This window comes from Mycothermus thermophilus (assembly GCF_041956435.1).
Source record: "Mycothermus thermophilus strain CBS 625.91 unplaced genomic scaffold VTJ04scaffold_4, whole genome shotgun sequence".
Taxonomy (NCBI): Eukaryota; Fungi; Ascomycota; class Sordariomycetes; order Sordariales; family Chaetomiaceae; genus Mycothermus; species Mycothermus thermophilus.
In genome coordinates, this window is record NW_027191430.1 from 2632582 (window position 1) to 2659825 (window position 27244).

At 55.6% G+C, this 27244-nt stretch overlaps 11 protein-coding genes across 11 annotated transcripts; 8 read left to right on the forward strand and 3 right to left on the reverse strand.

Annotated features, from left to right (window-relative positions):
- Window positions 1–211: 211 nt before the first annotated feature.
- On the forward strand, window positions 212–1249 carry VTJ04DRAFT_6680 (uncharacterized protein; the record flags this gene model as incomplete). Its single annotated transcript, XM_069364926.1, has 4 exons — window positions 212–278; window positions 362–536; window positions 626–741; window positions 810–1249. The coding sequence occupies 4 exons, from the start codon at window positions 212–214 to the stop codon at window positions 1247–1249; spliced, it is 798 nt and encodes a 265-aa protein (XP_069218704.1).
- Window positions 1250–1443: 194 nt separating this feature from the next.
- VTJ04DRAFT_6681 (uncharacterized protein) lies at window positions 1444–3429 on the reverse strand (the record flags this gene model as incomplete). Its single annotated transcript, XM_069364927.1, has 3 exons — window positions 1444–1875; window positions 1977–2283; window positions 2348–3429. 3 exons carry the CDS (start codon window positions 3427–3429, stop codon window positions 1444–1446), a joined length of 1821 nt encoding a protein of 606 aa, XP_069218705.1.
- Window positions 3430–4126: 697 nt separating this feature from the next.
- Window positions 4127–4948, forward strand: VTJ04DRAFT_6682 (uncharacterized protein; the record flags this gene model as incomplete). The annotated part of the gene is made up of 4 exons (XM_069364928.1): window positions 4127–4184; window positions 4250–4289; window positions 4348–4364; window positions 4431–4948. 4 exons carry the CDS (start codon window positions 4127–4129, stop codon window positions 4946–4948), a joined length of 633 nt encoding a protein of 210 aa, XP_069218706.1.
- An 85-nt stretch (window positions 4949–5033) lies between these two features.
- Window positions 5034–5315, forward strand: VTJ04DRAFT_6683 (uncharacterized protein; the record flags this gene model as incomplete). The annotated part of the gene is made up of 1 exon (XM_069364929.1): window positions 5034–5315. One exon carries the CDS (start codon window positions 5034–5036, stop codon window positions 5313–5315), a length of 282 nt encoding a protein of 93 aa, XP_069218707.1.
- Window positions 5316–6138: 823 nt separating this feature from the next.
- VTJ04DRAFT_6684 (uncharacterized protein) lies at window positions 6139–9197 on the forward strand (the record flags this gene model as incomplete). Its single annotated transcript, XM_069364930.1, has 2 exons — window positions 6139–6295; window positions 6388–9197. The coding sequence occupies 2 exons, from the start codon at window positions 6139–6141 to the stop codon at window positions 9195–9197; spliced, it is 2967 nt and encodes a 988-aa protein (XP_069218708.1).
- Window positions 9198–10051: 854 nt separating this feature from the next.
- Window positions 10052–10536, forward strand: VTJ04DRAFT_6685 (uncharacterized protein; the record flags this gene model as incomplete). Its single annotated transcript, XM_069364931.1, has 2 exons — window positions 10052–10377; window positions 10446–10536. 2 exons carry the CDS (start codon window positions 10052–10054, stop codon window positions 10534–10536), a joined length of 417 nt encoding a protein of 138 aa, XP_069218709.1.
- Window positions 10537–10627: 91 nt separating this feature from the next.
- Window positions 10628–11049, reverse strand: VTJ04DRAFT_6686 (uncharacterized protein; the record flags this gene model as incomplete). The annotated part of the gene is made up of 2 exons (XM_069364932.1): window positions 10628–10875; window positions 11013–11049. The coding sequence occupies 2 exons, from the start codon at window positions 11047–11049 to the stop codon at window positions 10628–10630; spliced, it is 285 nt and encodes a 94-aa protein (XP_069218710.1).
- A 32-nt stretch (window positions 11050–11081) lies between these two features.
- Window positions 11082–12397, reverse strand: VTJ04DRAFT_6687 (uncharacterized protein; the record flags this gene model as incomplete). Its single annotated transcript, XM_069364933.1, has 2 exons — window positions 11082–12091; window positions 12157–12397. 2 exons carry the CDS (start codon window positions 12395–12397, stop codon window positions 11082–11084), a joined length of 1251 nt encoding a protein of 416 aa, XP_069218711.1.
- Window positions 12398–13365: 968 nt separating this feature from the next.
- Window positions 13366–16415, forward strand: VTJ04DRAFT_6688 (uncharacterized protein; the record flags this gene model as incomplete). Its single annotated transcript, XM_069364934.1, has 2 exons — window positions 13366–14806; window positions 14869–16415. 2 exons carry the CDS (start codon window positions 13366–13368, stop codon window positions 16413–16415), a joined length of 2988 nt encoding a protein of 995 aa, XP_069218712.1.
- Window positions 16416–16894: 479 nt separating this feature from the next.
- VTJ04DRAFT_6689 (uncharacterized protein) lies at window positions 16895–21559 on the forward strand (the record flags this gene model as incomplete). Its single annotated transcript, XM_069364935.1, has 4 exons — window positions 16895–16899; window positions 17019–20447; window positions 21304–21425; window positions 21483–21559. The coding sequence occupies 4 exons, from the start codon at window positions 16895–16897 to the stop codon at window positions 21557–21559; spliced, it is 3633 nt and encodes a 1210-aa protein (XP_069218713.1).
- A 2635-nt stretch (window positions 21560–24194) lies between these two features.
- Window positions 24195–26683, forward strand: VTJ04DRAFT_6690 (uncharacterized protein; the record flags this gene model as incomplete). The annotated part of the gene is made up of 5 exons (XM_069364937.1): window positions 24195–24616; window positions 25100–25226; window positions 25287–25352; window positions 25429–25514; window positions 25579–26683. The coding sequence occupies 5 exons, from the start codon at window positions 24195–24197 to the stop codon at window positions 26681–26683; spliced, it is 1806 nt and encodes a 601-aa protein (XP_069218714.1).
- Between the last annotated feature and the right edge of the window lie 561 nt (window positions 26684–27244).

Consider the following 27244-nt stretch of genomic DNA (forward strand, 5'->3'; position numbering starts at 1 on the left):
CCTCCACAACTGACAGTGACCTGCCTGAATCCGTGCCATAGACTTTACCACTACATAGGAGGTTTGTTGTGACTCACTTGGAATATCACTTATATATGTTCTGCTTAACAGCCTGAGTCTTGATATATCATCTCATTCTCCTTTCAAAATATTCATCGCAACCCCCAAGTTTGTCTCATCAACCACAAACCTACCTACACCTTGCCTCAAAATGCCCATCCGCGACCTCCAATATCCGACCGAGCCCTACAGCAAGGTCAACCGCCACAAGGAACGGGGTATGTGAGCTGCTGGATAAATGCCAACCTGAAGGCCAATCTGAATGAACCTGGAACTCCGTCCTGACAATATCCGCTTTCAGCCGACTACACCCTCGAAACCATTCACAGCATCATCAACTCATCCCCTCTGCTCCATGTCTCGTTCCAAGATCCCAACAGTCCCTTCCCGGCCGTCCTGCCCATGATGGGCCAGATGGGTTCATTTGACCGGCCGAGTGCCGGGTTGGGCGATGTTCTGGATTTGTATCTTCACAGGTACTTACCTTCTTCACCTTCACTATCTCATTGTATTCGTATTATCCATCAGCACCTATTTGCCCTCAGACTAATAACCCAATCAAAAGCTACGTCTCCTCCCGCATCATCAACCTCGTCCGCGCCTCCGAACCCGAGGGTCTCCCCATCACCGTCGCCGCCACCCATCTCGACGGTCTCGTCCTCGCTCTCACTCCTAACAGCCGTAAATACACCCCCTCTTTTTTATACTCCCCTCCCTCCCCTCTCATGAAATTGACTAACAACAAACAGACAGCTACAACTACCGCTCCGCCGTGCTCTTCGGCCGCGCGCACCTCATCCCGCAAAACGACCCGGCCCACCTCCCCGAAAAACTCTACGCCCTCGAGCTCATCACCAACAGCGTTGTGCCCAACCGGTGGGCGACGACGCGGATCCCGCCGACGGGCGCCGAGCTGCAGAGCACGGCCGTGCTGAAAGTCAAGATCGAGTCGGGCAGCGCAAAGATCCGGACCGGCGGGCCCAAAGACGGCGACAAGCGCGACCTTGAGGACCAGGAGCTGCTCGAAAGGGTGTGGACGGGCGTGGTGCCCGTTTGGACGACCCTGGGAGAGCCCGTGGCGGGTGGGTATAATCGGGTTGAGCGGATTCCGGAGGAGGTGGAGGCTTGGAGGAAGGATGGGAATAGGGAGAGGGAGGAGGCTGCGAGGGAGGCTGCTAAGGAGGGATGATGGGAAGGAGAGGTACCAAGTATGAGGTTGAATGAAAGACATGAGCAGGGATGGGAGTTGGAGACAACCAACAAACCCCCTTTATCAAGCAGGGATGATATATTTACTTCTGAATCCTCCAACAAGATACAAACCCAAATCTACAAGAAATATCGCTCAAATACATGCCAACACACCACACCTCAAGCCTCAACCTACCAAGCCTTCCACACCGCCTCGGGCAACACCGTCCTCATCACCGCCCAATGTCCCAACGCGCTCTGCTCGTGCCACTTGACCAACCTCTCCGTCTCGTTTCTCCTCAACACCCCCGCGGCCGCGCCCACGCTCTCCACCAGGTCGCTATCCAGCACCTCGTGCTTCGGCAGCAGGAACGCCTCCCGAGACGGGCTGTTGAGCAGGTCGCGCGCGGTCGGTTCGCGGAACGAGATGCCACTGGGTTCGGCGCCTGCCTGCTGCGGTTGTTTGGTGCAAAAGATGACCATGTTGGTGAAGTCGACCCCCGTCGCGGCAAAGTCCTTTTCGTCGCGCGGGTGCTCGCGGAACATGCGGCAGGCGGGGAAGACGGCGCGGATGGTGTTGACCACGATGCGCGGCGGGGGGAGGGCGAAGTCGCCGGCGTAGTTCTGATGGGTTTACGTTAGCCAATGCCGGTCTAAGTAATGATATTCGAAAATATATGCTCTGAGATGAGATGTGATGTAGTGAGTGGGGGAAATGGACGTACAATAGCCACCACGCCGTTGGGTTTCAGCAGTGCATGGAGGTTCTGGAAAAACTCGAGCGTAAACAACGGAATCGGCTCAGCACCGCCCGTGAAAACGTCGTGGACGATGTAGTCAAACCGCCCCGCCGTCTCGTTGGCGGCCAGACGGGACGTGTAAGTTACGGCGTCCTCGATCACGGCCGTGTGATTGCTCGGGAGCTTGAAGTACTTGCTCGCGAACTTGTGGACGACCGGGTCCAGCTCGACAACGGTGGTGTTGACGCCATGGGCCACGAGGGCGGCTGGCGTCGTGCCGATTCCCAACCCGCTGAGTGACGTAGGTTAGCTTGTTTTGCTCCCACAGCTTGACACATGAGGCAGACAACACTTACATGACCAACGCCTTCGCCTCACTGTCAGGGACGGGCTTCGCCGTCTCGACCAACCTCACGGCTTCCAGCATGGTGAAGACACCATAAATCGGCTCGGCAACCTGGTTGCCCTTGAACCTCGGATGATCCAAAAACTTGACCCACTCACCACCCAACAAGCTATGATCACACCTCAACACCCGGTACCCCTCCTTCTCGCTCTCCACGACCGAGAGATACCCCGTAATCGACTCGGCCCTATCCAGCACCACATACCCTGCGCTTTCCAGCCCCTGATTCAACCTCACCAGCGCCGCGCCCGTCGGCACATGTGTGTTGAACACAGCCGTATGCAACACGGCCGGGAGCGCCCAAATCAACAGCTTCGACGGCGCCAGCACCGCGTACAGCCCTCCCAGCGCCACTTCCATACCTAGGCGCGTGTTCAGCACCGTCCGGCCCACGTTCCGCTCAATCACGCCCGCCAGCACCCTCTCCATCATCCTGAAATACCCATACGACCCCAGCCCGGGCGCCGCGTCCGCCACCCACCCGGGCAGGGCCGACAGATCAACCCCTTCCAGCACATTCGCCACGCACGCGGCCGTGAGCACGACCGTCGGAAACAGCGTCAGCGCCTCCGTCACCACGGGGCCGTACACGGCGCCCAGCTTGCTGCTCGCCTCGGCCAAAAAGAACTGCACGACGGGCGTCCACAGGACGATCACCGGCAGCACCCACTCCAGGCGCACCGACGACAGGGCGCCGGCGAGCGCCAGGTTGGACGACCACCCGACGAAGCAGGCGGCCATGAGCAGCTTGGGGTGCCATTTCGCGGCGGGGATGGCGCCGTAGACGGGCGAGAGGTTGAGCTGCGAGATGGTGGAGAAGGCGGCGACGAGGGTGAGCAGGGCGGCGGCCTTGAGGTAGAGCGGCACTTGGGCCCGCAGGCGGTTGGTGAAGGTTTCGGCTTGGGCTTTGGCGGCGAGGGCTTGGAGTTCGCGGGTGAAGTCTTCGGTGGTGGGCTCTTTGAGAGTGGCGGGAGTGGTGGTGGTTGTCTTCTTTTTGCTGGTGCCCGAGGAGGGCGAGGATTTGGGAGCCATTGTTGCGGCTCTGCCCGGCGATGAGTTAGGGAGAGGTCATGAGTTGGGTAGTTATTGAGAGGGTGTTGAGGTTTGGAAGTTCACTTTTAAGTGAAAAGACTGGTTTCACCCAATGCAATGTGGTCTCATCTTGTTCAATTGGAGGCTTGTTTGAGACGGAGCACGGCTCCGAGCCGCTGCAGCAGAGCTTCCCCTGCTCCCGGACCCTGACCCTGACCCTGGCTTGGCGCCGTTGGCGGGGATCGGGTGGGCTCGGGCCGGGACAGCTCAAAGCTCAGATCTGGGGTTAAGGTACTTGGTGGGATGTCAAGTCTGTGCTTAAGTTTCTTGAGGAAAAAAAAAACAAAAACAAAATGTGGCTACGATACATAAATTTCACTGGATTTAATCAAGAAAAAGTCAATTTAATATCTCGGAATGGGTACATCAGAAGCTCTCAGGGACGGCGGGGAGTAGTTGCTCTTGCTCTGCTCTTGCTCTGAAGTGGGGGTGAATGACGTCCCCCACCACAACGGTTTCCCGAAATTTCTGGGTCTCCCTTGTCAGAGCTTCAGCTACCCTTGTGCCTGCTCTGAGTTTGTTCAGGACACCGTCTCTTTTGCGCCGTTCTGTCTCTCAGTGCTGTGCAACTACTACTGCAGCACTCTTTTTGTTTTACTTCTCAGCTCTTCTTTGTTCTCAGATATCCCCAGCCACCATGTCGCTCCTCGAGTCCCTGGCCCCCTACGTCGACCTCGACAAGCAGAGCCTTTACAGTATGTCCTAGCACAGAAGAGGGCCAGTTATCAGCCTTAAACTTGCCAGATACTAACTGTGGTAGTCTCTGCTGCGTCGATCGCCTTCAACCCTACCTTCTGGAAGTGAGTTAGGGCAAATTCTCCTGCGTTGTATACCTTTCGCTAACCAACTCTCGCTCAGCATCGTTGCCCGTCGAGGTTCGCATCCCGAGATAACCACCCCGCCTTGACAAACCCCTCCTCGTCTAACACCCACCCCTCCAGAGTACCGCACCAAGTTCCTTACCCGCCTCTTCCGCGGCAACAGCCAGGCAGCATGCTACGCCCTCGCCGTCACCATCTTCTCCCTCGGCCTCGTCCGCGACTACCTCTATGAGCAGGCCCTGCGCGACCAACCCAGCCACCCGGCCCTTGAGCAGCCCCTGGCCAAGTACATTGCCTACGCCCTCCTGGCCACCGGCAACATCCTCGTCATCTCGTCCACCTGGCAGCTGGGCATCACCGGCACCTTCCTAGGCGACTACTTCGGCATCCTCATGGACGACATTGTGACGGGCTTCCCCTTCAACCTCATGAATGCCCCAATGTACTACGGCTCCACCATGAGCTTCTTCGGCGGCGCGATTTTGTATGGCAAGCCGGCTGGGTTCATTCTGTCTCTGCACGTCCTCATCGTCTACCTCATCGCCATCCGGTTCGAGGATCCGTTCACCGCGTCCATCTATGCCAAGCGTGAGAAGGAGCGTGCTGCCGCCAAGGGCGAGACCAAGAAGGATCTCTAAGGGACCTCTGGTGGATGGACTGCCGTGGGGCAGTTCTGGGACAACACACGAACGGGAGATATTCGCCGAGCCGCGGTAGGGGTCTATGTCTACGATATGCAGACAGCCCAGTGCGAAACGCCGCGTCTTGATGTACTGCGGCAGAAAAGTATTTCTCGGCCCAGAAATGGATGAGGCGCTTTACGTTGGACCCATTCGCAGCGTCGATTCGGTAGCATCTCCCTCCTCAACGACGTGGTTGTGGTGCAAGAGGCACCCGGCAGGGATTAATGAGAAAAGCCCTCACGCGGCTGGAAGAAGATGCAGATATCTGGTGTTGCTGGCCATCAACTGGCCTAATTTGCCACCAAGACAGAAGGTATACTGAGAGATACAAACTGGATAGAAAATAAATGTGTGGTTGTTTGTATCGTTTCCGGTCAGCTCGTTGGGGTTGTTTTCCTTCTGTAGCTCATGGGGTGTTTGGGGTTGGTTAAACCCTTGCTAAGGTAACAACAGTAATGATTGCATGATCGGGGTGGATGTGACTCTTCCTGAGAGTGTGATTCCTCTTGCTTGCTGCTCCTATGATTGTTGCTCTGGAGTTCCAGCACGTCGTGTCATCTCAAATGTTTGGTGTTTGTGTTTGTCTTGGACCTTTGCTGCTGACATCAGTATTGGATGACTCTTTCCCTTCATGGTGATGTAGTCATTGCCTGAGAGTCATTGCCTGAAAGTCATTGCCTGAGAAAACATATAAGCCCCGTACCTTCCTGCACATATTCCAATTTTTCCATGCCTCAAGGACAAAGCGACGAGAAATTCCACTCTTAACAGGCTCATTCCTGATTCTGCTTCACCTCACTCCTCACTCCTAACTATCAACCTCAAAACACGCCAGCGTAACCCTTTCAAGACCAACCCAGTCTCGAATCCTCCGACTGCTATAATACTTGTTTCCTTTCCAGCATTCTTTTTACCAGCGAAATTCCAGCGAAATTCATCCCTGAAGCTTCCCATTCTTTTCCAATACCCGTCCAACCGGCCAACGACTTAGCGATTGCCAAGCCTCTTCAACACCCCGACCCCTCAACATTGCCTGCTCAACATGAGTACTCATGGTGATGGAGCTCCTCCCGGACGTGGGAACTTTCCCATCCCTCTGAGACCGGCGGCCGGAGGTGGTCAAGGTGGTGGAGGTGTCCCCGGACATGGACGTTATTCCAACACTGGCGGATTTGGAACCGGAGGTGGTCGAGGTGGACGCGGAGGGGGCGGTCACGGTGGAGGGGGCGGACTTGGAGGCGGAGGACACAATCAAGGTGGCCGAGGCGGTGGTGGCGGCCGCGGTGGTACCGGCATCTTCACGTAAGTAACCCACCAACAAACCATGGGCATCTCGTTCTTGATTCTGACGATTATCCCCAATAGCCACGGCTTGCCAAACCCACCTGAACCAGTCCAGGACGTGACCGACTTTGAAAATGAATGGGTCAATAAGAATTGGGACCCGGAAGACAAGCCAGACCCGAAGAAACCGTGCCCTCCAAACCGACCAAATTTTGGCAAAGAGGGCAAGTCTGTTCTTCTGTGGGCAAACTTCTTCCCCATCACTCTGGACAAGGACGTCGAGACCTGCTACCGCTACGACCTGAAAGTCACCACCCCAGCGAAGCAGAAGGCTGCCTCGGATAAGCCTAGCCAACAGCGGAGTGGACAGTCCGGCACTGCGCCAGGTTCAACCCCGGCTTCTTCGTTTCGGGAGGTCACGGTCCGTGCCCGTGAACATGTTCTCCGGGAAGTAGTCCGGCGGCTTGAACAAAAGGCAGTCGTGGCATCGGACCTCAAGCAAAAGTTATTCTCGCTGAAAAAGCTCGACATCCCTGCTGACTACACCATGCCGATTGACATCCCAGAGCCCGGTCAAGCGCCCAGACAGTTTCATGTCCAATTTAAGGGACCGATGGTGATTGATCTGAGCGACTTCGCGAATTATGTCAAAACTCTCTCGGACCCTGAGGATCATTGCGTGTTTCCCAAGAAACCACAACAACTTGACATGCTTGACGTGGTGTTGGGACACACGGCGAGGATGGACGAGAACAGGGTCGCTGTCGGAAAGGCGAGGTACTACGACGCCAACGAAGCCAGCGGAGCCCGACTCGGCAGCGGTGTCGCTCAAATCCACAAAGGGTTCTTCCAAAGTGCTCGTCCTGCGACGCTCCGGCTGCTGCTCAATGTCAATGTCGCACACGGCGTGTTTCGAAGGGCGGTCAACCTCGGCAACTTCTTCCAGGAGGACCGAAACTCAGGATTTGACCTGTTGAACGGGCGTCTGGGACATCGGAAAGCTTCTGCCGAAAAAAGGCTTGAGGACGTGGAGGCACATCTTGCCAAGGCAAGGATCATTTACAAGATTGGAGGCATTACAAGTCAGCGAACTATCTGCGGCCTTGCCAGACGAGGAGAGGGACAACACGGCAATTCACCAATGTTCACTGAGGATGGACACAAGTTCGGCTGTCCAGCGTCGGTGGAGTTCTGCCGTGAATCGTCTGACGGCAAAACTGGAGAATATGTGACTGTACAGAAACACTTCAAAGACAGGTACGGGGTGGACATTCGTGCCGGCCTTCCTTTGGTCAACATCGGATCTGCCGAGAGGCCCACATATGTCCCGGCCGAGCACTGCACCTTGTTGGCGGGTCAGCCGTCCAAGGCGAAGTTGACGCCAAGGGACACGAGCACAATGATTGAAGTTGCCTGTCGGAGGGCCAAGGAGAACGCCAACGACATCACCAACACCGGCAGGAGGATACTCCGTCTCGACGATAACAACTTGCTTCAGAGGTTCGGCATCACTGTTGGACGGCAACTCATCACTGTTGAGGGCCGGAAGCTGGATCCCCCCAACGTCCAGTGCAAGAAGTTAAATGGGCAGGCGACACCTGCACTGAGAAGCGCGAACAATGGCGGTTGGAACAAGGGCAACGGAAACAAGGACAGCGGACACAACGGCAGCTGGAACATGAGGGAGAGAAAAGTTTGGGCTCCAGGGACAGAGATCAACAAGTGGGCTTGCTTCGGCATTAAGGGCTCTGAGACTCTATCGTCGCCAGCCACACATCTCACGGAGTTTGCCACAATCCTGAACAACATGGGAGTTTCCATTGCGAAACTCACGCGAGGACCAACTCTCGTGGAAAACGTCGAGGAGTTAAAAAGCCACCTGCGTCGACTTACAACGGAGAACGACCCGTACCAATTCGTCTTGGTCCTTCTCCCAGATGCCCAGCAACGGCGATACAATGATATCAAGCAGTTTGCGGACATTCAATTGGGCATCAGGGTGTGCTGTGCCCAGTACAGAAATTTTACTGAAAAGGGGTCACAATACTACGCCAACATTGGGCTCAAGATTAATCTGAAGTTTGGCGGCGTCAACCAATTCGTTCCGGACAGCACGGGGCTGTTTGCGACAACGATGTTTGCGGGTTACGACGTGACGCATCCCACCAACCTCCCGACTTCCGCCGCCACCAACCAGCCGAGCTTCGTCGGACTGGTCGCGAGCATCGACAAGTACCTTGCGCAGTGGCCAGCCGTGACGTGGGAGAATGGCAGTCGCCAAGAGGAAGTTGGACGGGGCCTTTTGGAGGAGACTGGACCCTTCGCTAGGCACTTCGCCGAACGGGTCAGGCTGTGGATGGAACACAACAACAGCAGACCTCCCCAGAACATCGTCATCTTTCGCGACGGGGTTTCGGAGGGGCAGTTCGAGATGGTCCTCAAGAGGGAATTCCCTCAGATCCTGGCTGGAATCAAAGAGGCTTCTCCAAAATTCAGGCCCAAAATCGCCCTCATAGTCTCCGTCAAACGGCACCAAACCCGCTTTTACCCTGCCAACGAGGAAGCATGCGATAAAAGTTCCGGCAGTCCGCAACCCGGCACGGTGGTGGACCGTGGGGTGACCAACGCGCGCTGCTGGGACTTTTATATGCAGGCGCACGCTGCGATCAAGGGCACTGCCCGTCCGGCCCATTACACGGTACTTCATGACGAGGTGTTCCGGAGCAAGTTCGGACAGGACGCGGCGGACAAGCTTCAGAGGATGACGCACGATATGTGCTACGCGTATGGCCGGGCGACGAGGGCGGTGAGCATTTGTCCACCGGCGTATTACGCGGATTTGGTGTGTACGAGGGCGAGGGCTCATGGGTCGGGAGTGGCTGTACATGAAGATCTGAAGAATGTGATGTATTATGTGTGAGTGGTGAGGAGGTGCTGAGGGAAAGGGAGAGGGAAGCAGAGAGTTGTGGTTGTAGCTGCAGTTTGGTAAGGGATTTGCGGTGAGTTGTGCGTGATCCAGAGATAGCGAAAATTTTGCGCAGATTTTTCAATTAAATTGAGCGATGAGTTTCATTTTTAACTCGTATGACTCTGTGTTGAGTGCATCCAGATGTGAGATGTGATGTTTGTTTCCTTTGCCCAGGGGTTGGATCAACATTCAGCCTGACCTGGGCAACACCGTCGCAAAACCCCGGGTTAGGGTTTGCCCGCCTTCTTCCCAGCCCACCGTAATCGGACAAGCCACACACGTGACCCATCTCCATCCCATCCCCGCCAAGCAAACCACGGAAGCTGTCAAGTCACAGAAGAGCTGCTTCTTGAACCGAGTCAAGCGCCGAGGAATCAGCCACCGCCATCCACCACATCTGTCATTCGCCCCCCCTTCCCCCCGCCAAACCGCGCATATAGATTGTTGTCGTCGACATTGGCTCCGACGACGACAACGAAGAGATTGGACGTGCGCAATAGGGCGGATCGAGAACGAACAGACACATCGTTGGGTGGATTAAAGTGGGAGAGGGAATATCTCGCTCCCTTCGGCCAGACGACCCGAGATTGACGACATTGACGCCCCGGGGGAGAGATACGGATTTGAGGTTTGGGAATTGGGGAATCTGGGTTTCCTCGACTACATCGAACGACGTGATTGAGGAAAGAAAGCGGCTCGTGCCCCTCCTCAACAACAGCAAAACAACAAGCAACCTTCCCACCGGAAACTGATAACCACCTCCAAACAACAACCAACAACAAAAACAAACGAACACAACAAACAAAATGTCCGCCCTCCGCACCACCACCGCCACCCTCACCCGCCGCCTCGCGGCCCCGGCCCTCCGGCCCAGCACCTCCGCCGTCCTCCTCCGCCAGCTCCAGCGGTCACAACCCCAACAAAAGGTCGTCAAGGCCGCCTTCTCAACAACCCCGCGCCGCGCGGGCGGCGGCCACGGCGGCATGGAGTACGACCCGCCCACGGGCTGGCTGTGGGGCGTGCGCCCGGGGGAGAAGTACGAGAAGGAAGGGTGGGAGAACCTGTTCATCTACGGGTTCTGGGGGAGCTTGATTGTGTTTATGATTGCGTATGCGTTTAAGCCGGATACTTCGTACGTGTTTCCCCATTGGGATTTGACTTTTGAAGAACCTGTGAGCTGACCAGCGATACAACCAACAGGATCCAGACCTGGGCTCTCGAGGAGGCCAGGAGGCGATTGGAGGCTGAGGGTATCCTGGAGGATCCCAATCCCAACCCCGAGCAGAAGTAAACTCTTGTTTCTTCTCGAGGGGTCGCCAATCCAGGCTGCTTACCTACCTAGCTAGGTATCCTTCCTGAGCTTGGTCACTAGGGGTTGGTGTTCAGAGGGTTGATATGGTTGGTGATTGAGAGACGAGATGGAGGGAAGAAAGAACAGTGGCGGTGGGCGGCTTGTTGATAGATTGGTATATCATGTACACGAGGGGACGGAGAGAGAGAAGATGGCATGTGCACAGCGCTTCATGGCTTGCATCGTGGGCACGCATAGAGCTGGATGTACTCGTACAGAAATACGTACAGTGGCTTTGTTTCTTTTGTGCTGGAATTTTGTTCATCTGAGTTCCTCGGTCTGAAGTGAAGGGAGATGACAAGTGCTTACCAACCACCCATGGAAAGGTCACAGGATGGGAAGTTCAGTCATCAACACCCAAACAAGGCCGCTGATTAACAACCCATATTCACCAAATTATATTCATGAATATGTACAACAACCCAAGTCTACCAACCATAGCAGAAGCCCCATTTTATAACGCTGCCATCGCTCATCAAAATCGTTTAGCAAATATAGCTCCACTCATGCTCATCATCTCCGTACTGCCGCGCCTCGATCCAGTTCTTCATCTTGGTCGCGATCTCGCCCGACTCCTCGTGGTCCTTGAGACCGCAATTCACCAGCTTCCCGCGCCAGCTGATCGAGCGCACGGGGCTCACAATAGCCGCAGTGCCCGATCCAAACGCCTCAATCAGCCGTCCCTCATTGGCCGCCTCGTCCAGCTCGTGCATGGTGAACTTGCGCTCCACGACGTTCCACCCCTCGGGCACCAGGCGCTCGCGCGCCAGCGCCAGCACCGAATCGCGCGTGACGCCCTCAAGGATGGTCCCGTCCAGGGGCGCGGTCAGCAGCTCCTTCTGGCCGGTCTCCTTGTTGCGGATCGCAGCGAAGAAGTTCATGGTGCCGACCTCGGTGACGAACTCCTCCTTGCCGAAGAGCCAGAGGTTCTGCTGGAAGCCGCGGCTCATGGCCTCCTTTTGCGGGACGATGCAGGGCGCGTAGTTGGCGCCGAGCTTCTTGTCGCCGACGCCGCCGGGCCAGGCGCGCACGGCGTAGTCGGTGGCCTCGAGCGAGACGGCCTTGAAGCCGGTCGGGTAGTAGGGCCCCACGGGGGAGGCGATGACGAAGAGCAGCGCGGAGCCCGGCGGGCCGACGCCCAGGGTTTTTTGCGTGCCGATCATGGTCGGGCGGATGTACAGGCTGTAGCCGCGCTCCGAGGGGATGAAGCGGCTCTCGAGGCGGGTGAACTCGGCGATGAGCTCGATGAGGGCGGACGAGTTGAAGTTGGGCAGGGCGATGCGGGCGGCGGATTTGTTGAAGCGCTCCATGTTTTTGTCCGGGCGGAAGAGGCGGATGCGGCCGGCTTTGTCTTTGTAGGCCTTCATGCCCTCGAAGCATTCGAAGGCGTAGTGGAAGACGCAGGTGGCCGGGTCGAGGGAGAGGTTTTGGTAGGGGACGATGTGTGGTGCTTGCCAGCCCGTTTCCTTGTTCCATTCGATGGTGAGCATGTGGTCTGGGGAGGAGTTAGCAGTCAGCACCGTAGAGGACAGAGAATATGGAGTGCTGAGGGTGTCGGACCTGTAAAGTTGCGGCCGAAAATGAGGTCCTTGGCCTCCTTCAATGGCTTGGGGTTTTTGGTCTTCTCGATGACCAGCTGGGAGGGGTCAAGATCGCGCAATTTGGTCTCGGAGGCAACGTCGGCCTTGACGCTGTACTGGCGGGCGGCCTGGAGAAGGACGGCGCTCGCAGGCCGCCGAGTCGCAATGAAGGACCGGGCGGCAGCGCGAGGAGCGCATCTTGAAAGTAGTGGCCGCATCATGGTTGCGGCGAGGAGGAGGGGAGAATTGTGGTGTGGTGTGCGAATTGGAGAGAGGCTGGTGGTTCAAGCTGTCATGCGGAGGGCAAGACGGCAAGACGACAGCGATGGATATTGAATCCTGGGGTGGTTGTACTGCGGACTGGCAAAGGGGAAGCTTTACACAGTAATCCACAGTAAGATGCGGCAAGGAAGCACTTCAAGTATGCGAGTACTAGGTGAGAGGCACAAAATCTCGGAGCGCAATCGGAGTCGCGACGATAACGCCTTAGCAGCGAGGCCCAATCATGACAATCTGGTCCCTGGACCCCTGACGCCGGATGTCATGGAAAGGCGTCAAGAGTGGCGCTGCAAACCGTGGTTAACCGCGTCCTGCACCGCGGAAATATCTCCGGGCGTCGCGGAGGTTGAAAGAGAGTGTAGTTCTCCTCTTTTTGCAATTTTTGCTCTTTTTGGACATGAATTGAGCCTTTCTGCAGCTTGTTGTCTTCTTGTTCGAGATCAATGTCCAAAACAAATCCCCTGTCAGGTCGAGCCAGTGTGGCTATGCCGAAATAGGAAACAATCACAGTCTTGATATCAAATCTCCCCAGAGATGCCAGGGGCGGGTGCTCCCGTAACCCGAACCCTGGCCCTGGGCCCTGGTCGCATCTGATGCGGCTGGATCCATCCATCGTCGCTGGACACGCAGCTGTCTTGCGCTGTCTGATAACCCTCAACCCAGAAACCTCGGGAACATCAGACAGGACATTGGCAACATTGCACTGAGAATCACGCAGCGCCACGAACCATTCTGTCTCGACTCAGAGCTCCGATCGCAATTCAATACCAGATACTGTATGGTGGACCGACACGGCGTCTCAACATCCATCGGATCCAGCATCGCACCTAAGCCGACTAACTCCCTCCCCAGACCCTTCGCCATGATTGCCCCGCGGTAGCACAGACAGAAGACCTAGAACCACACCACCATGTTCGCCAACGCTCTCAAGTCGATCGGGTCGACCAACATCACGGCCAACTATTCCATCTCCCAGAACCTCACAGCCATTGCCGGCCCCTGGAAGATCTATCCCGCCAAGAACAAGAAGACCGGCAAGGAGTGCTCCGTCTTTGTCTTCGATAAGAAGTCCCTCGAGTCCCACCGCGGCAGACTTGGCCGTGCCGAGGCTGCCGAGTTCAAGCGCCAATATGATCTCCTTATTGAACGCCTCAAGAAGGAAGCCTCGGTCATAGCCAGGCTGCGACATCCGGGTATCCTTGAAGTTGTCGAGCCTGTTGAGGAGACTCGCGGGGGAGGCCTGCAGTTCGTCTCCGAGGCTGTGACGGCGTCTCTGTCTGGTGTTTTGCAGGAGAAGGATGACCAGGAACGAGGAGGAGCCAGCGGCCGCGCAAGCCGCTATGTGACGGAGGATGCCGACGGCAATCGCAGGCGACGAGAGATCGAGGTCGACGAGCTCGAGATCCAGAAGGGCCTGCTGCAGGTCAGCAAGGCTCTCGAGTTTATGCATGAAAATGCCCATCTGGTCCACGGCAATCTGACTCCTGATGCCATTCTCATCAACTCCAAGGGCGACTGGAAACTGAGCGGCATGGGCTTCTGTAGCCCCCTCGAGGGCTCCTCTCAGACCTCCATCCAGCCCATCAACCTTGGCGAAGCCCTCCGCCATACCCCATGTCTTCCGCGATCTGTCCAGCTGAACCTCGACTACACCTCCCCCGATTTTGTCATTGATAAAAACCTCACTGCGTCCGCCGACATGTTCACCCTGGGCTTGCTGATCATAGCCCTGTATAACTCTCCGCACCGCTCGCCCATCTCGTGCGATGGTTCCCCGTCCTCCTACCAGCGTATCCTTCAGTCCTCTCAAACCGTCCCCAATCCCTCCAACAACTTCCTCTCCTCCCGCCCGCTCCCCAAGGAGCTCACAAACCACGTGCTCCCCCGGCTCATCACGCGCAGGCCGGCGCAGCGCATGACGGCCACCGAGTTCCAACAGAGCGACTACTTTAATAACATTCTCGTCTCAACCATCCGCTTCCTTGACACATTCCCCGCCAAGACTCACAACGAGAAATCGCAGTTCTTGCGCGGCCTTGTCAAGGTGCTTCCGTCGTTTCCCAAGTCCGTCATGGAGAAGAAGCTGTTGCCGGCCCTGCTTGAGGAGCTCAAGGATAAGGAGCTGGTATCTCTGATTCTTCATAACGTCTTCAAGATCATTGAGCTCCTGCCAAAGTGGAGAGGGGAACAGGCATTCGGCGACAAAGTGCGCCCAGCTCTCAAGGAAATCTTTGTCACGAACGTGAAGCAGCCCCAGGAAAAGGATCCGGCGCGGGATGCTGGCTTGATGACATTTATCGAGCATCTCAGCGCCATCGAGGACCGGTGTGGCGGAAAGGAGTTTAAGGATGGTGAGTAACATTGTGCCTCAAAGAAGGCGGCGAATAGTGTGTTGTGACTAACCCTCGCCCAGATATCCTTCCCATCATCTTTAACGCTCTTGAATCTCCAACTCCTTCGCTTGTGGACGCGGCGCTGAGAAGTCTGCCCTCCGTCTTGCCTCATCTTGACTTCAGCACCATCAAAAACGAACTGTTTCCGGTTGTCGCGACCATCTTTGCCAGAACCAGCAGCCTCGCCATCAAGGTCCGGGGTCTGGAGGCCTTTGTGACGCTTTGCGGCGGCTCTAACGACCCGGCGAACGACGACGGCCTCGACGGCCTTAATCCGCAAAAGAAGAAGGCCACCTCGTCGACCGCTCTTGACAAGTTCACCATGCAGGAGAAGCTCGTGCCCCTGATCAAGAACATCAAGACCAAGGAACCGGCCGTCATGATGGCAGCGCTTAGGGTTCTCAAGGTGGTTGGTGACGTAGCGGACGCCGAGTTTGTTGCCCTCGACATCCTTCCGATTCTGTGGCAGATGGCCCTGGGCCCTCTTTTGAATCTCAAGCAGTTCCAAGCCTTTATGGAGCTCATCAAAACGCTATCGAGCAGGGTGGAAGAGGAGCAAACTAAGAAGCTGCAGGAGCTGGCGGGCACCCAGTCGACGACGTCGGCGCTCAAGGACGATTTTATGTCGTTTGGTCCCGTCGCGGGTGCCTCCCTTGATGCGAACGGGGCGACCGAGACCGACTTTGAGTCGCTCGTCAAGGGTCATACCAGCCCTTCGACGACCAACCCGTTAGACGCGGGATGGGATGCCATGTCTCCCAAGCCGTCGCCGGGGGTAGGAAGCGGCAAGGTCACGCCGACTGTGGCCTTCTCATGGTCAACGCCACCAGCTTCCGTGTCCGGCGCCAACAGCAGCACCTCCGGCACCAAGCCCAGCCAGTCCGGATCAGGATTCCGAACTGTGACTCCTGACCTCACCAGCATTAAGCCCATGTCGCCGACCACCACGCAGTTCTCCCAGCCTTTGCAGCCGGAGCCGAAGACAAGCACCAGCTCATTCTCAATACCACTACAACCGCAGACTGCCTCAACTTCTATAAATTGGGGTGCCGCCTCCACGAACAACACTTCCACCACCACCACTAGCAGCAGTCTCTGGTCCACACCATCTACCACAACAACACAACAACCACTCACCTCGGCGTTTGGCTCCCTCTCCCTCAACCCGCCTCCGCAGCAACAACAGACAGGGGAAAGCAGCTTCTCCTCCTTCTCCCTACCCCCGCCCCCTAAACCAAATACCACGACCGTCTCATCTCCTTTCTCCCTGCCGCCGCCTCCTCAAGCAAACGCAACTACTGGCTCATCAAGCTTCTCAGGCTTCAGTCTCGCCCCACCGCCCGGCACTTCTCAGTCCTCCTCCTCCTCAAACTTTAACAGGATGGGCGGCACGATGGGCGGTGTTGGCCTGACGACGAGCACCAATACCGCGAATGCGAGTCTGGCCAGCCTTATGGCTGCCAAGGCAGGGGGTGGAACAATGAGCGGAAACGGGATGAGTGGTGGGTTGAATGTTGCTAATAATAGTCAGAAGTCGGGGTTGGATAAGTATGAGAGTTTGTTGTAGATGAGGTGGAAGAGGGGTAATGTGTTGTGAGCGTTGATACTTATGTACCTATTATTGTTGTTGTTTCTGGTTTGGTTTGGGATTGGTAGATGAAGAGTGGTTGACTGGGTATGGCATGGCTCGGGAGGGTAATTTGCTCATAGTTGCCTATGGCTTTTGGGAAATGAGTTCATAGCGTGTTATTATGAAGCTTTTTTTCTCTACCGTCATCGTCTCGTCTGTTGCTAAGGGTTGTCAGTCAGGGGTGACGAGGGTTAGGGTCATGTCAAGGTTGGGGTAGTGCGGGGTGGCGTTGGTTGCCTTGGATGCCCAACTCCAACAAAATCAACAAACAACCAACAGCAACAAACAAGTCATTACTGTCTGTCCTGCACGGCGCTCAAACAATGCATTGTGCCCAACCTTGACTGGACGACAATCTCCGTGTCACGACACAATTTGCAGCCCGAAATCATGACCGAGTCCAATCTACTTAGGCGATGAAGTACGAATTGAGTCACATTTCAATAGGTAACGGTTTGTGGCGGGAGGAAGACTTGATTCAATGACGACACCAACAGAAACAAACAAAAAAGCTGACTCATGATTGCCTTGGCTGCCTAGACAACCCGACTCTGTCCTCGCGCAAAATCAAGTCACGACCGACCAAAGAAAGCTGAATTCAACTCGAACCACCAAAAACCCGACCCAGTCCCGACGATCCCGCCCCGGACTGAGACAAAGCTTCTACGACCTCGCCCAGGCCACCTCCATTACCTACGTCGCCCCGAACCAATTCGTCTCCGACACCAAAGCCGCCTCCGCCGCCATGGCTCGCCTCCGCAAAGACTCGTTTAGCGACGACGACCTGGAGCTCCTCAGCTCCCAGGCCGCCAACATGTCACTCGGCCCTCCCGACCCCCTCACTCCTTTGAAGAAACCCACCACCAGCACAACCACCGGCAGTCAAACTGGTAACGGCCAACCCCGCGAAGTCGTCGACCTCACCCAAAGCCCCGGCACCCCCGTCATCCGCACCCCGGGGATGCCCACCTTCGGCCAGACCTCGCAGCTCGTCTCGCGCCTCCCCGCCCGCCCCAAGGACCCGAACCACATGTTCATCCAGCGCAAGACCCGCCCCGAGTTCCACAGCGACATGTATAGGAAGTCAGGTCCGCTGAAGCCGCCGAAGCAGGACACCAAAAAGATGCCGAACCTGCCCATGTTTAGCTCCATGAGCGAGGAAGCCCTGCCGGTGTACCAGTATACTAAGCCGGCGGGAGACAAGGCGTCGTATGCGGATAAGGTGTTTTACACGGACCCGGCTAAGGCGTCTGCGGATTTGAAGGCGCTGTTGGAGGGGAGTGTAGATGCTGAGGAAGAGGAAGGGGAGGCGGAAGTGGATTTGGTGGGAAAGTCCGGACCGGATGTGACGGAAGAGGATAAGAAGGCCGTGGAGAAGTTTAAAAAGAACCTCGAGGAGGGAGTGTTGGAGGGGATCAAAGTCAAGCTTCTTCCGCATCAGGTCGCCGGCGTGAAATGGCTGCTCTCGCGGGAGCTTGGGCGGGCCAACAAGGGCAAGCCCACCAAGGGCGGCATTCTCGCCGACGACATGGGCCTCGGCAAGACGCTGCAGAGCATCTCGCTCATCGTCACCCACCAGAAACCCAAGCCCGAGAGCAGCCACTGGAAACCGCACTACGACAAGGTCTGCAAAGCCACCCTCGTTGTCGCCCCGCTCGCGCTCATCCGCCAGTGGGAGGCCGAAATCAAAGACAAAGTCACCCCGGGCCGCGGGCTGCGCGTTTGCGTGCACCACGGCCCGCAGCGCACCAAGGACCCGAAGGAGCTCGCCAAATACGACGTCGTCATCACCACCTACCAAATCCTCGTCTCGGAGCACGGCCACAGCAACCCGGACCCGTCCAAGCAGCCGCAGGCGGGCTGCTTAGGGATTCACTGGTGGCGGGTGATTCTGGACGAGGCGCACAGCATCAAGAACCGCAACGCCAAAGCCACCAAGGCGTGCTGCGCCCTCCGCGCCGAGTATCGGTGGTGCCTGACGGGCACGCCCATGCAGAACAACCTCGACGAGCTCCAGTCGCTGGTGCATTTCTTGCGGATTCCGCCGTATTGCGACCTGGCGGAGTGGCGGGACAAGATTGACGCGCCGATGAAGAATGGGAGGGGGCATATTGCGATCGAGAGGCTGCATGCGATTTTGCGGTGTTTTATGAAGCGGAGGACGAAGGAGATTTTGAAGGAAGAAGGCGCGCTGGTGGCGGGCGGGAAGAAGGCGCTGGAAGAGGCGAAGGAGAAGGCTAAGGCGGAAGGGAAGGAGGAGGAGGAGGCGGTGCCGAAGCCGGCGTTTAAGGTCACCCAGCGCAAGGTGGTGACGGTGGAAACGCAGTTTTCGGAAGCGGAGAGGGAGTTTTACGATCGTCTCGAGGAGCGCGCGGACAGGAGCCTTGAGAAGATGATGAAAGCGCATGGAGTGAACTATGCCAACGCGCTCGTGCTGTTGTTGAGGCTGCGGCAGGCGTGTAACCACCCGCGCCTGGCGGAGACGAGGTTGGAGAAGGATAAGGACGCGTTGGGCACGACGGCGGCGGAGTCGCAGAAGGTTAAGGGGGAGGAGGATGATGTGGATGCGCTTGCGGACGCGTTTGGGAGTATGGGCATCCGCGCGAAGCAGTGCGATATGTGCCTGGGCGAGCTGAGCAAGGAGGAGGTGGCGAGGGGAGTAGCGCGGTGCGGGGATTGTAGGGAGAGTTTGAGGAAGGTGAAGAGTTTGAAGAAGGGCGGGGATGGGGATGGCGCGAAGACGAAGAAAAAGGAAGGAGGACGCAGGGTGAGCGTGGTGACGGAAGAGATCAAGATTGAGAAGATGGATAAGCGGAAGGCGAAGAAAGCGAGAAGGATCGTGATGGATAGTGATGATGAAGAGGAGGAGGGCAGCTGGTTGGTGCCGGAGGACGAGCAGGGGCCGTTGAGGCTCGGGAAGGCAGGCGGGGAGGAGGATGAGAATGCTGAAGGTGTGGGGGAGGATATTAACTCGGAGGATTCGGAGCATTCTTCCGAGGAGGAGGAGGAGGAGGAGGAGGGGAGTGATTTGGATAGTTTTATTGTGGACGATGAGGAGGTGGAAGAAGGGGAGGCAGGAGAGGAGGGGGAGGGATCGGATGAGGATGATGAGGACGACGACACGTTTGTGTCGGTCTCGAAGTTGAAGGTTCTCTCGGAACCGGTCAAGGTGGAGAGCGATTCCGATGAGGAGGACGACGAGGAGGAAGATGATGATGATGACGATGACGATGACATGCCCGTCGTCCGCCGTGGTCGTCGGCCCGGTGCCAAATCTCGCTCAAAGAGCGACCACGATGACGACTCCGATGCTGCCGACGACGATGACAACGACAACGACGCCGACTACGAACCCGACCTTTCCAAGACCGCCTTCACCTCGGCCAAGATGCGCGAGCTCCTAACCATCCTCCGCCGCGAGGCCGCCGAGCACAAGTTCATCGTCTTCTCGCAATTCACGTCCATGCTCGACTTGATCGAACCCTTCCTCGCCAAGCACGAGCCGACGCTCCACCCCGTGCGCTACGACGGCAAGATGGCCAACGATGCGCGCGAAGCCGCGCTCAAGGCGCTGCGCACCGACCCCAAGACGCGGGTCCTGCTGTGCTCGCTCAAGTGCGGATCGCTGGGCCTCAACCTGACCGCCGCGACGAGGGTGATCATCATCGAGCCGTTCTGGAACCCGTTTGTCGAGGAGCAGGCGATCGATCGGGTGCACCGCCTGACGCAAACGGTGGACGTGGTGGTGTATAAGTTGACGGTGGCGGACACGGTGGAGGCGAGGATCCTGGAGCTGCAGGAGAAGAAGCGCAAGCTGGCCGAGGCGACGATTGAAGGGTCCCGGATGAAGAAGGGCGCGCTGAAGCTTGGGCTGCAAGAGATTTTGGACTTGTTCAAGCACGACGCCAAGAGGAGGATGGATATCGAGGAGGGGACGGACGTGGTGGTGAATGTGGACAGCATTGCGAGGTATGTGAGGAGGGATAAAGGGGGGAGGGGGAGAAGGCAGGAGCATAGTGTATATGGACGGCGGTGGTGAGATGGGGGAATGTTAGGGAATGAATGTATCATGATATGGTTTGGTTGGGTTGGGTTGGGTTCGGTTGGGAGGGCGATATTGGATGGGTTGGTTGGTTGGGGTCCTGGTTTTCGGGATGGCATGAAGGGGGTATACATGATGGTGCTGCATGATGTTGCTTTCTTGAGGACACGGTCGGGAACTGAATTCATTTGTTCATTGAAGTTTAAGCTTCCCTAACTGGTCTTGGATGTTTGGTCATGTCGACCTAGCGCTTTGCCCCCGAACTTCCTAATGTCGACCAGGCTCTTGGGTGTTGATATTCTAGAAATCCGAGGGAACCTCCTCCACGACCTTGCCAACTCAGGACAACTCACTTTCAGCCGCGGCAACCCATCAGGAAGCAAATATTCGAATATCAATCTTGGCTTGCTGAATCTAAGAGCTTTAGTAATCTTGGAGCTCATTTCCACCGCGAACCGCCCCATGAACGACTCCTCAAAAACAGAAGCGAATGTAATCGAATCCCAAGGTTAACCAGAGGGGAGACCAGAATGTAAACAGGAAACCCCCAACCACTTGAACGGCCGTGGGAGGCTGTAAAGACCAAGAAAATTAACCAATCGATGAGAAGAGTGCCAGAGACTATAAGAACGACAGTGAATCCCAAAGCGTCACGGGTCCAGATTAAAGCCATGGCTATCAAAACCATGCCAAGTTCCCCAACGCGGAGGGACTGGTAGGCGATACGGTAACAGCTCACAAAGGGGAAATGCTTCCAGAACAGCTTTGACGAAACTGCCCTAGCTTCGGTGCTGGCAACGCAGAGCATCCAGCGGCGTCGTTGAGAAAGCAGCGCGTCCGGGAAGAGTGCCGGCTCCGTGTCGCTTATGACATGCTGGGCCAGGCTGACCACGCCCGGCCGCAGGGTTTGTTCGGTGAGGAGTTGCGTCATCAGCCGGTCATCCCCAAAGACATGGGTCCAGTACTCGTGAAGGTGCCCGAGCATATAACGGTCTCGCGGTTCGAAATAGTTGCTGGGGATGTCGAGAATGGCATCTAGGCGCGCGAAGATCATGGTGCCAGAGAGACAGGTAACAATCCCAAACTCTGCAGTAACTGTTTCAAAGAACAGACTATTGTAGAAATAATCTAGTTCTTGCAGGGTCCCTTGAGCTCCGCGATTAGGCTTGATCCCCATCATGCAGGTTGTTGCTAGGGTTTGGGGACGAGAACGCTGTGAATACCAAGAAACATTAGTGTCAAAGCCTCACTGGATGCTCTCGGAACGAAGGATTGAGGTGGCCGCACCATATACGACACAAGCTTGGCTAGCCCATCAACTTCGAGGGTGGTGTCAGAGTCGATAGAAAGGACAAGCGACCCTGGGACGCGGCTGAGGTAATCTGGATGCCGATGACGAAGGTAGGCCAAGGTGTTCCACTGCGCGTGAGGCTTTCCTCCATGTTTGAACAAGCAAAGCGTGACGGAGCAGCCAAACTGTTGAGAAACCATGACGTGGCCATCACGACAACTTGACGGTTGAGTACAACCGAGCTCAGTGCTGAGGTCGTGGAACACTGTCTTGTTGTCGTAGCCGTCGAATGCTAAGAACACGTGGACACGATCCTTGGGATAATCCAACCTCAACACCGAACCTAGTGTGTCCAAAAGGGTAGTCCTGTCCTCTCTGTAGCAGGGAATGATTATAATCACCATGGGTATGTCTTCCGGAGCTGATAGCAGTGGTAATGCCTCATCCGCCGCACAGCTCACAGGACGGGATGCTCGATTGGGGAGTGTTTCACGGAAGAGGGCCACAAGAACACACGGCCAGGCAACTATGTGAAAAGGAACAAAGGCAACGAGGCTTGCCCAAATCCCCACATTGCGCAGGACGTTGAGGCCAGTGTTGAGAGGAAGAAAAGCCAGGAGCGTGCTCAGCGAAGCGAGCCTGGTGTCAAGATGTTAGTAATAATATATTAAGAGAATAGACAGACACATTGTTTCAGGAGACCTTGCGACGGACCTCAAACTCAGAAAGGAGAGCAAGATAGCAGCCAGCCATGGTATGGACAAGCTTCTCTTTGCGCGAGAATTTTCAGCTATGAAGCAGAACATCCAGAGCCCATCAACAAGCAGTTGCACGAGGTGCATCATGGCACTCAAAGCAGCAGCAACAAGCACCTTGATATCAAGAGAAGAATGGTCAGCTTATTGCGTCATAATGCAGTTTCATATTTAGACTATCTGAAGCAGAAGTAGAAGAAGAAGGAGCACTCACAACTGACGACATGTTAGCAGTGTCGTGTTCCAAGATGGGTGTTAAGGGCAGGTATCTGATAAACTAGCAGACTATTACTAGGTCTCTGGTCATGGCATTGCGAAAATTGGTGATTCTGATACTGGAATAGATATACTACGTGCCATGAGTCCCTCGTAAGAGGCTGCTTCAACAGAGCGTTGCATGATGAGGCTCTGCTTCATCAACCCCCTCTCTGACCCGTGAAGGTTGTCCTCATATTAGATACCTATGCATCCTCACATGCATACCTGAGGTCAATGTGCTAAAACATCCCGCGTTGAATACACCAACACCCACTCGATGGTTCCGTCCTCTGGAAAGGAGAGGGTGCAACAGAAATGTTCATCGAACGTAACGGGCCCTCATTTACCCCCTTTTTAAGAAGATGCCCTTCAGATAAACTAAATCAACTTTGCTGCTTGGTTGCCAGGATAAAGCCTATTATATAGAGGCATAATGATAACATAGAGTTGGCCCGGCCACCAGGAACATAACACCTGTACGTACTACTAGTAATAGTTGACACTTGGTTGGATGGACATTGCCATCTCGTGCGTCTTGACTACGTGCGTGGGAATTCTGAACCGCTCAACAGGAATTGTGTACGGAGTAAGCTGTGCGAGATAAGAGCCTGCCTTGCATGACAAATGCCTTGACGAATTGCATCCTCCCCGTCCAGCCTTGTGTTTCTGACTATGCGGTGCGCACCTGACTGCATGATGCATCCCTGTCGTTGTCAGCCTACAGCCTTGTAGAGTGGTACTCTGTAGGCCTTAATAACATAGTGCCATTCTATAATATGTAGAGAAGCACAGAGATGTCAGGCTAACTGGGACCATGTCTGACGTTGAAGAATCGTGTGGTTGATGAATGGGCAGCACAGCCGTCTATGGAGTTGTCCACATGATCGTTAGAACACTGGACGAGCCGGGGCTTTCAGTCACTCTCGACACGAGCTGGGGACAACGCAGGCTTGTACTACCTTCCGTGGATGCCTTAAATACAAGAGAGGGGTTGGGCCGTCCGCTCCCACCTCCATGATGCATCAGTATGCACGCCACAGACGACGAGTGTGGTGATTAGCCACTCCGAAGCTATTGACCACCTCCTTTTCGAATCACGGCATTCCTGTTTAGTCCCTCTGTGAACTGCACCTTTTTGATAGGTACTTTGTTGGATCAAGCAGGCCCGGATGTGAAGTGCTGTTGTCTGCGCCACAGCACCCGGATGTCTGTGAGCATGGCTGACCGAAGCCACCGACCAGTTGCCTTGAAGTATGTAATAAGTTGTCCTCGGATATGGGCATTTTGCTGCCCTTCGTACACCACTGCTTACTGTTTCTTGTGTCCTTCGGTTAACTATTATATGATTTGGATGATACTAATCACATAACATGGACCCGTTGTCCACTGCTGCTAGTGTCATTGCCATCGTTCAAATTGCACAGAAATGTATCAAGGGTATTTCTACTCTAAGAGCACTTCAACAGGCTCCAGAACAACTGTCAGCCCTTCTCAACGAGATCTCTGATCTCCAAGCCGTCTTGTCTCAGATCGAACTCGTAGCCCAGCAGCCGGTCAACCAGAACAATGCTGGGCCAATCTTGGCTCTCAACAGCCAGATCAGGCGGGCTACTGACAAACTCAATGAGCTCGACAACCTTGTCCAGGGGCATCTGATCAAGCACTCCAAGGATGGAAACATCAAGGCCGCTCGTCGGGCCTGGTTCCGGGAACGCGACCGAGTTGCTGCCCTCCAAGGAGAGCTAAGAGTAACCCGAATGAACATCTGCACCGCGCTCGGCGCTGTTCAGACGTAAGGCCTCTCCTTTGCTCTTGGGAATGAGAAAGCACATGATCTAATAATGCCTTGGAGGTCGACATTAAATCGGGTGGACTTGGAGATACAACGGATCTCTACCCAAATTTCGGCGCAACAGGAAGCGAGCAGCAACAACCTCACCATTCTCCTTGCCGCCTTGTCCAGCCAGTCCCCTACCAATCAGCCCAAGCTTTTTCCAAACAGCTCTCTCAACCGGCTAGCAGCTCACAATGACGGATTCCCCCACAACCAGCTATCCACATCCTCTGGGACTTCAGGACAGCATTCTCTTGTTGCCTTCACGGTCCGGCCGAGGGGGTTCCGCGACATCTGCAAGACATGGTGTAGCTGCGCGTGTCACTCCCAGGGCAAGCTTCGCACACCCCAGCGGCTTCGGGGCGTGCTGGGTTCGTTGTTTGTTGGGTACAGCGGTATGCCTGGCCTCACACCGGCATGCGATGACAGAACCTGCCGCAGACGGGCGTCCCTGGCTATGGATCTTGTTTACTACTTTCCTGTCTGGTTTCTTTCGAGGGCCTTTGCGCTAAACTTCTCCCTCACAACCTTTGGTGGCCCTGAGCTCATGGTCCGCATGCCGCGTATGGTAAGCTGGGGAACACCGCTATGGAGGTTGGCCCGAGATGGGGACTTGCCCAACGTCCAGATCCTCTTTTCGAAAGGAGTTGCCTCGCCCTACGATGTCAATGCCTATGGGCAGTCGGCCTTGCATGTAAGTTTTCGCGGTCTGTGTCTTGTTAATAATAAAGGAACAACACTGGGTAACATTGACACTCCACCCATTCTAGTATGCTATCAGGAATGCTCGAATTGAACTCACAAGATATCTCATCGAGCAAGGGGCAGACATAAACCTGGCAGATGAGAACGGGAGGTAAGATCACTTCCAACTGCCCGGATGCAGATATCTACCTGAAATGATCTGGGACCCAAACCAGGTACTTTGGGCAGTTCTTGCTTGCTTACGACCATACCAGAAAACCCATTGAGACCGCATGGGACGTTGTCTTGTCCAAGTCCCTGCCCAGTTCGGAAGCAGACCGTCTAGCCTCCCTTTTCAACGACAGCAGCTTTCTCGAGTCGAGACGCTTCTCACCCATCCACAAGATTGTTCTCGGCCTTTCCCAGCATCCCTTGGAACCCGAGTTGACGCAGGCAAGCCCAGCCCAGGTCAACTTGGTCGACGCCCAAGGGAGAACAGCACTTGCATGGGCCGCTGCCCGACATGACACTGAAGCGGTAAAGCTGCTGCTGGATGCCGGTGCTGATCCGCGCGCCTTGGACTTTGAGGGCTGTTCGCCCCTCTTCAACGCCGTCCGGGCCATGGACTGCGAAGCGGCAAAACTCCTGCTGAGCTACGGGGCTGACGTGCACCAACGCGATGTGTACGGCGCCACAGCGTTACACGTTGCGTGCGAGAAAAACGACTGCCCGGAGATGGTTGAAGTCCTCGCCGCTGCTGGTCTCAACGTCAACTCGATTGACCTCGACGGTGACCCGCCGCTACACTACGCCATCTGGGAGGATCGCGCAGATACCGTGCGCACGCTCCTGGACCTGGGCGCCGATCCAAGCATCGCCAACGTGGCTGGGGACAATGCCGTTTTCATGGCCCTCTACCACGGCGCATCGCGATCGTTTGGTATTCTCCTCGAACGAGGCGCACCGGTGGACATGACCACGACCAGCGGACAGACCATTCTACACGTGGCGGCGATGCTTCCAAAATTCGACATTCTGTCGCGGTTAGCCACAGTTGATCTTGGAAAGATTGATCCCGATCTTATCGACGTCAACGGGAAGAGGTATGAGGACTACTTTCGGGAGTCGATTGACATCTCGGATGAGAGGATGTTGGCCGCAGCAAGATCGTTCATGAATGTTGTAAACCAGGCAAAGGCTGCGAAAGGTGTCGAGGGTCCGTTCCCAATTCCCTTGGCAACAGGGTCGAGGAATCAAGTTGTTGGTGTCAAAGAGACTCAGAGTGATGAGAGCGAGGATGAACAGGACTTTGTAGATGCATTGGAGACTTTGAGCATATGAATTGAGGGACCAAGCAACAGCATGCTTATGTATTAGCATCTGCCAGAGTCGTTCAAGGAGTGCCATCCAAGTGCAGTTGAGTTAATAATATCGTTGATCACCGGCACGAATCTTTCGGCAGCATCGTCCGGCAACTAGTGGTTCTTCAACATACAATAATAAGTGCTTAAATACAGGCAAGTGATGCTGGGCAATCCTGCTGCGTATAGGAGTGCATCGAAATTAATGCCTATGTATAGCAGAACCTCTTGCTGTCCCTTCACCTGAGCTGTCCTCAGCTGCAATCCCGCACCGCAACCCACGGGAGTGGGGGTTTATTAGGTACTGTACATAGCTAGTTGCTGCTGTGTCACCATTCATGCTCCCTTTTAACCCACTGAGGGTGGTCTCGCGGCTCAAGGCGGTGGGGGAAGTCTGACGCCTGCTAACAATGAACGAGAGGTTCAAAAGGATGTCTCTGAAAGTACTGTCTTCCAACTCCGCCAACTCATGTTATTGCATGGGGACACACACATGAATGGCCCAGGGATTGTACGAACACAGTCCTCCAAGTCTCGTATC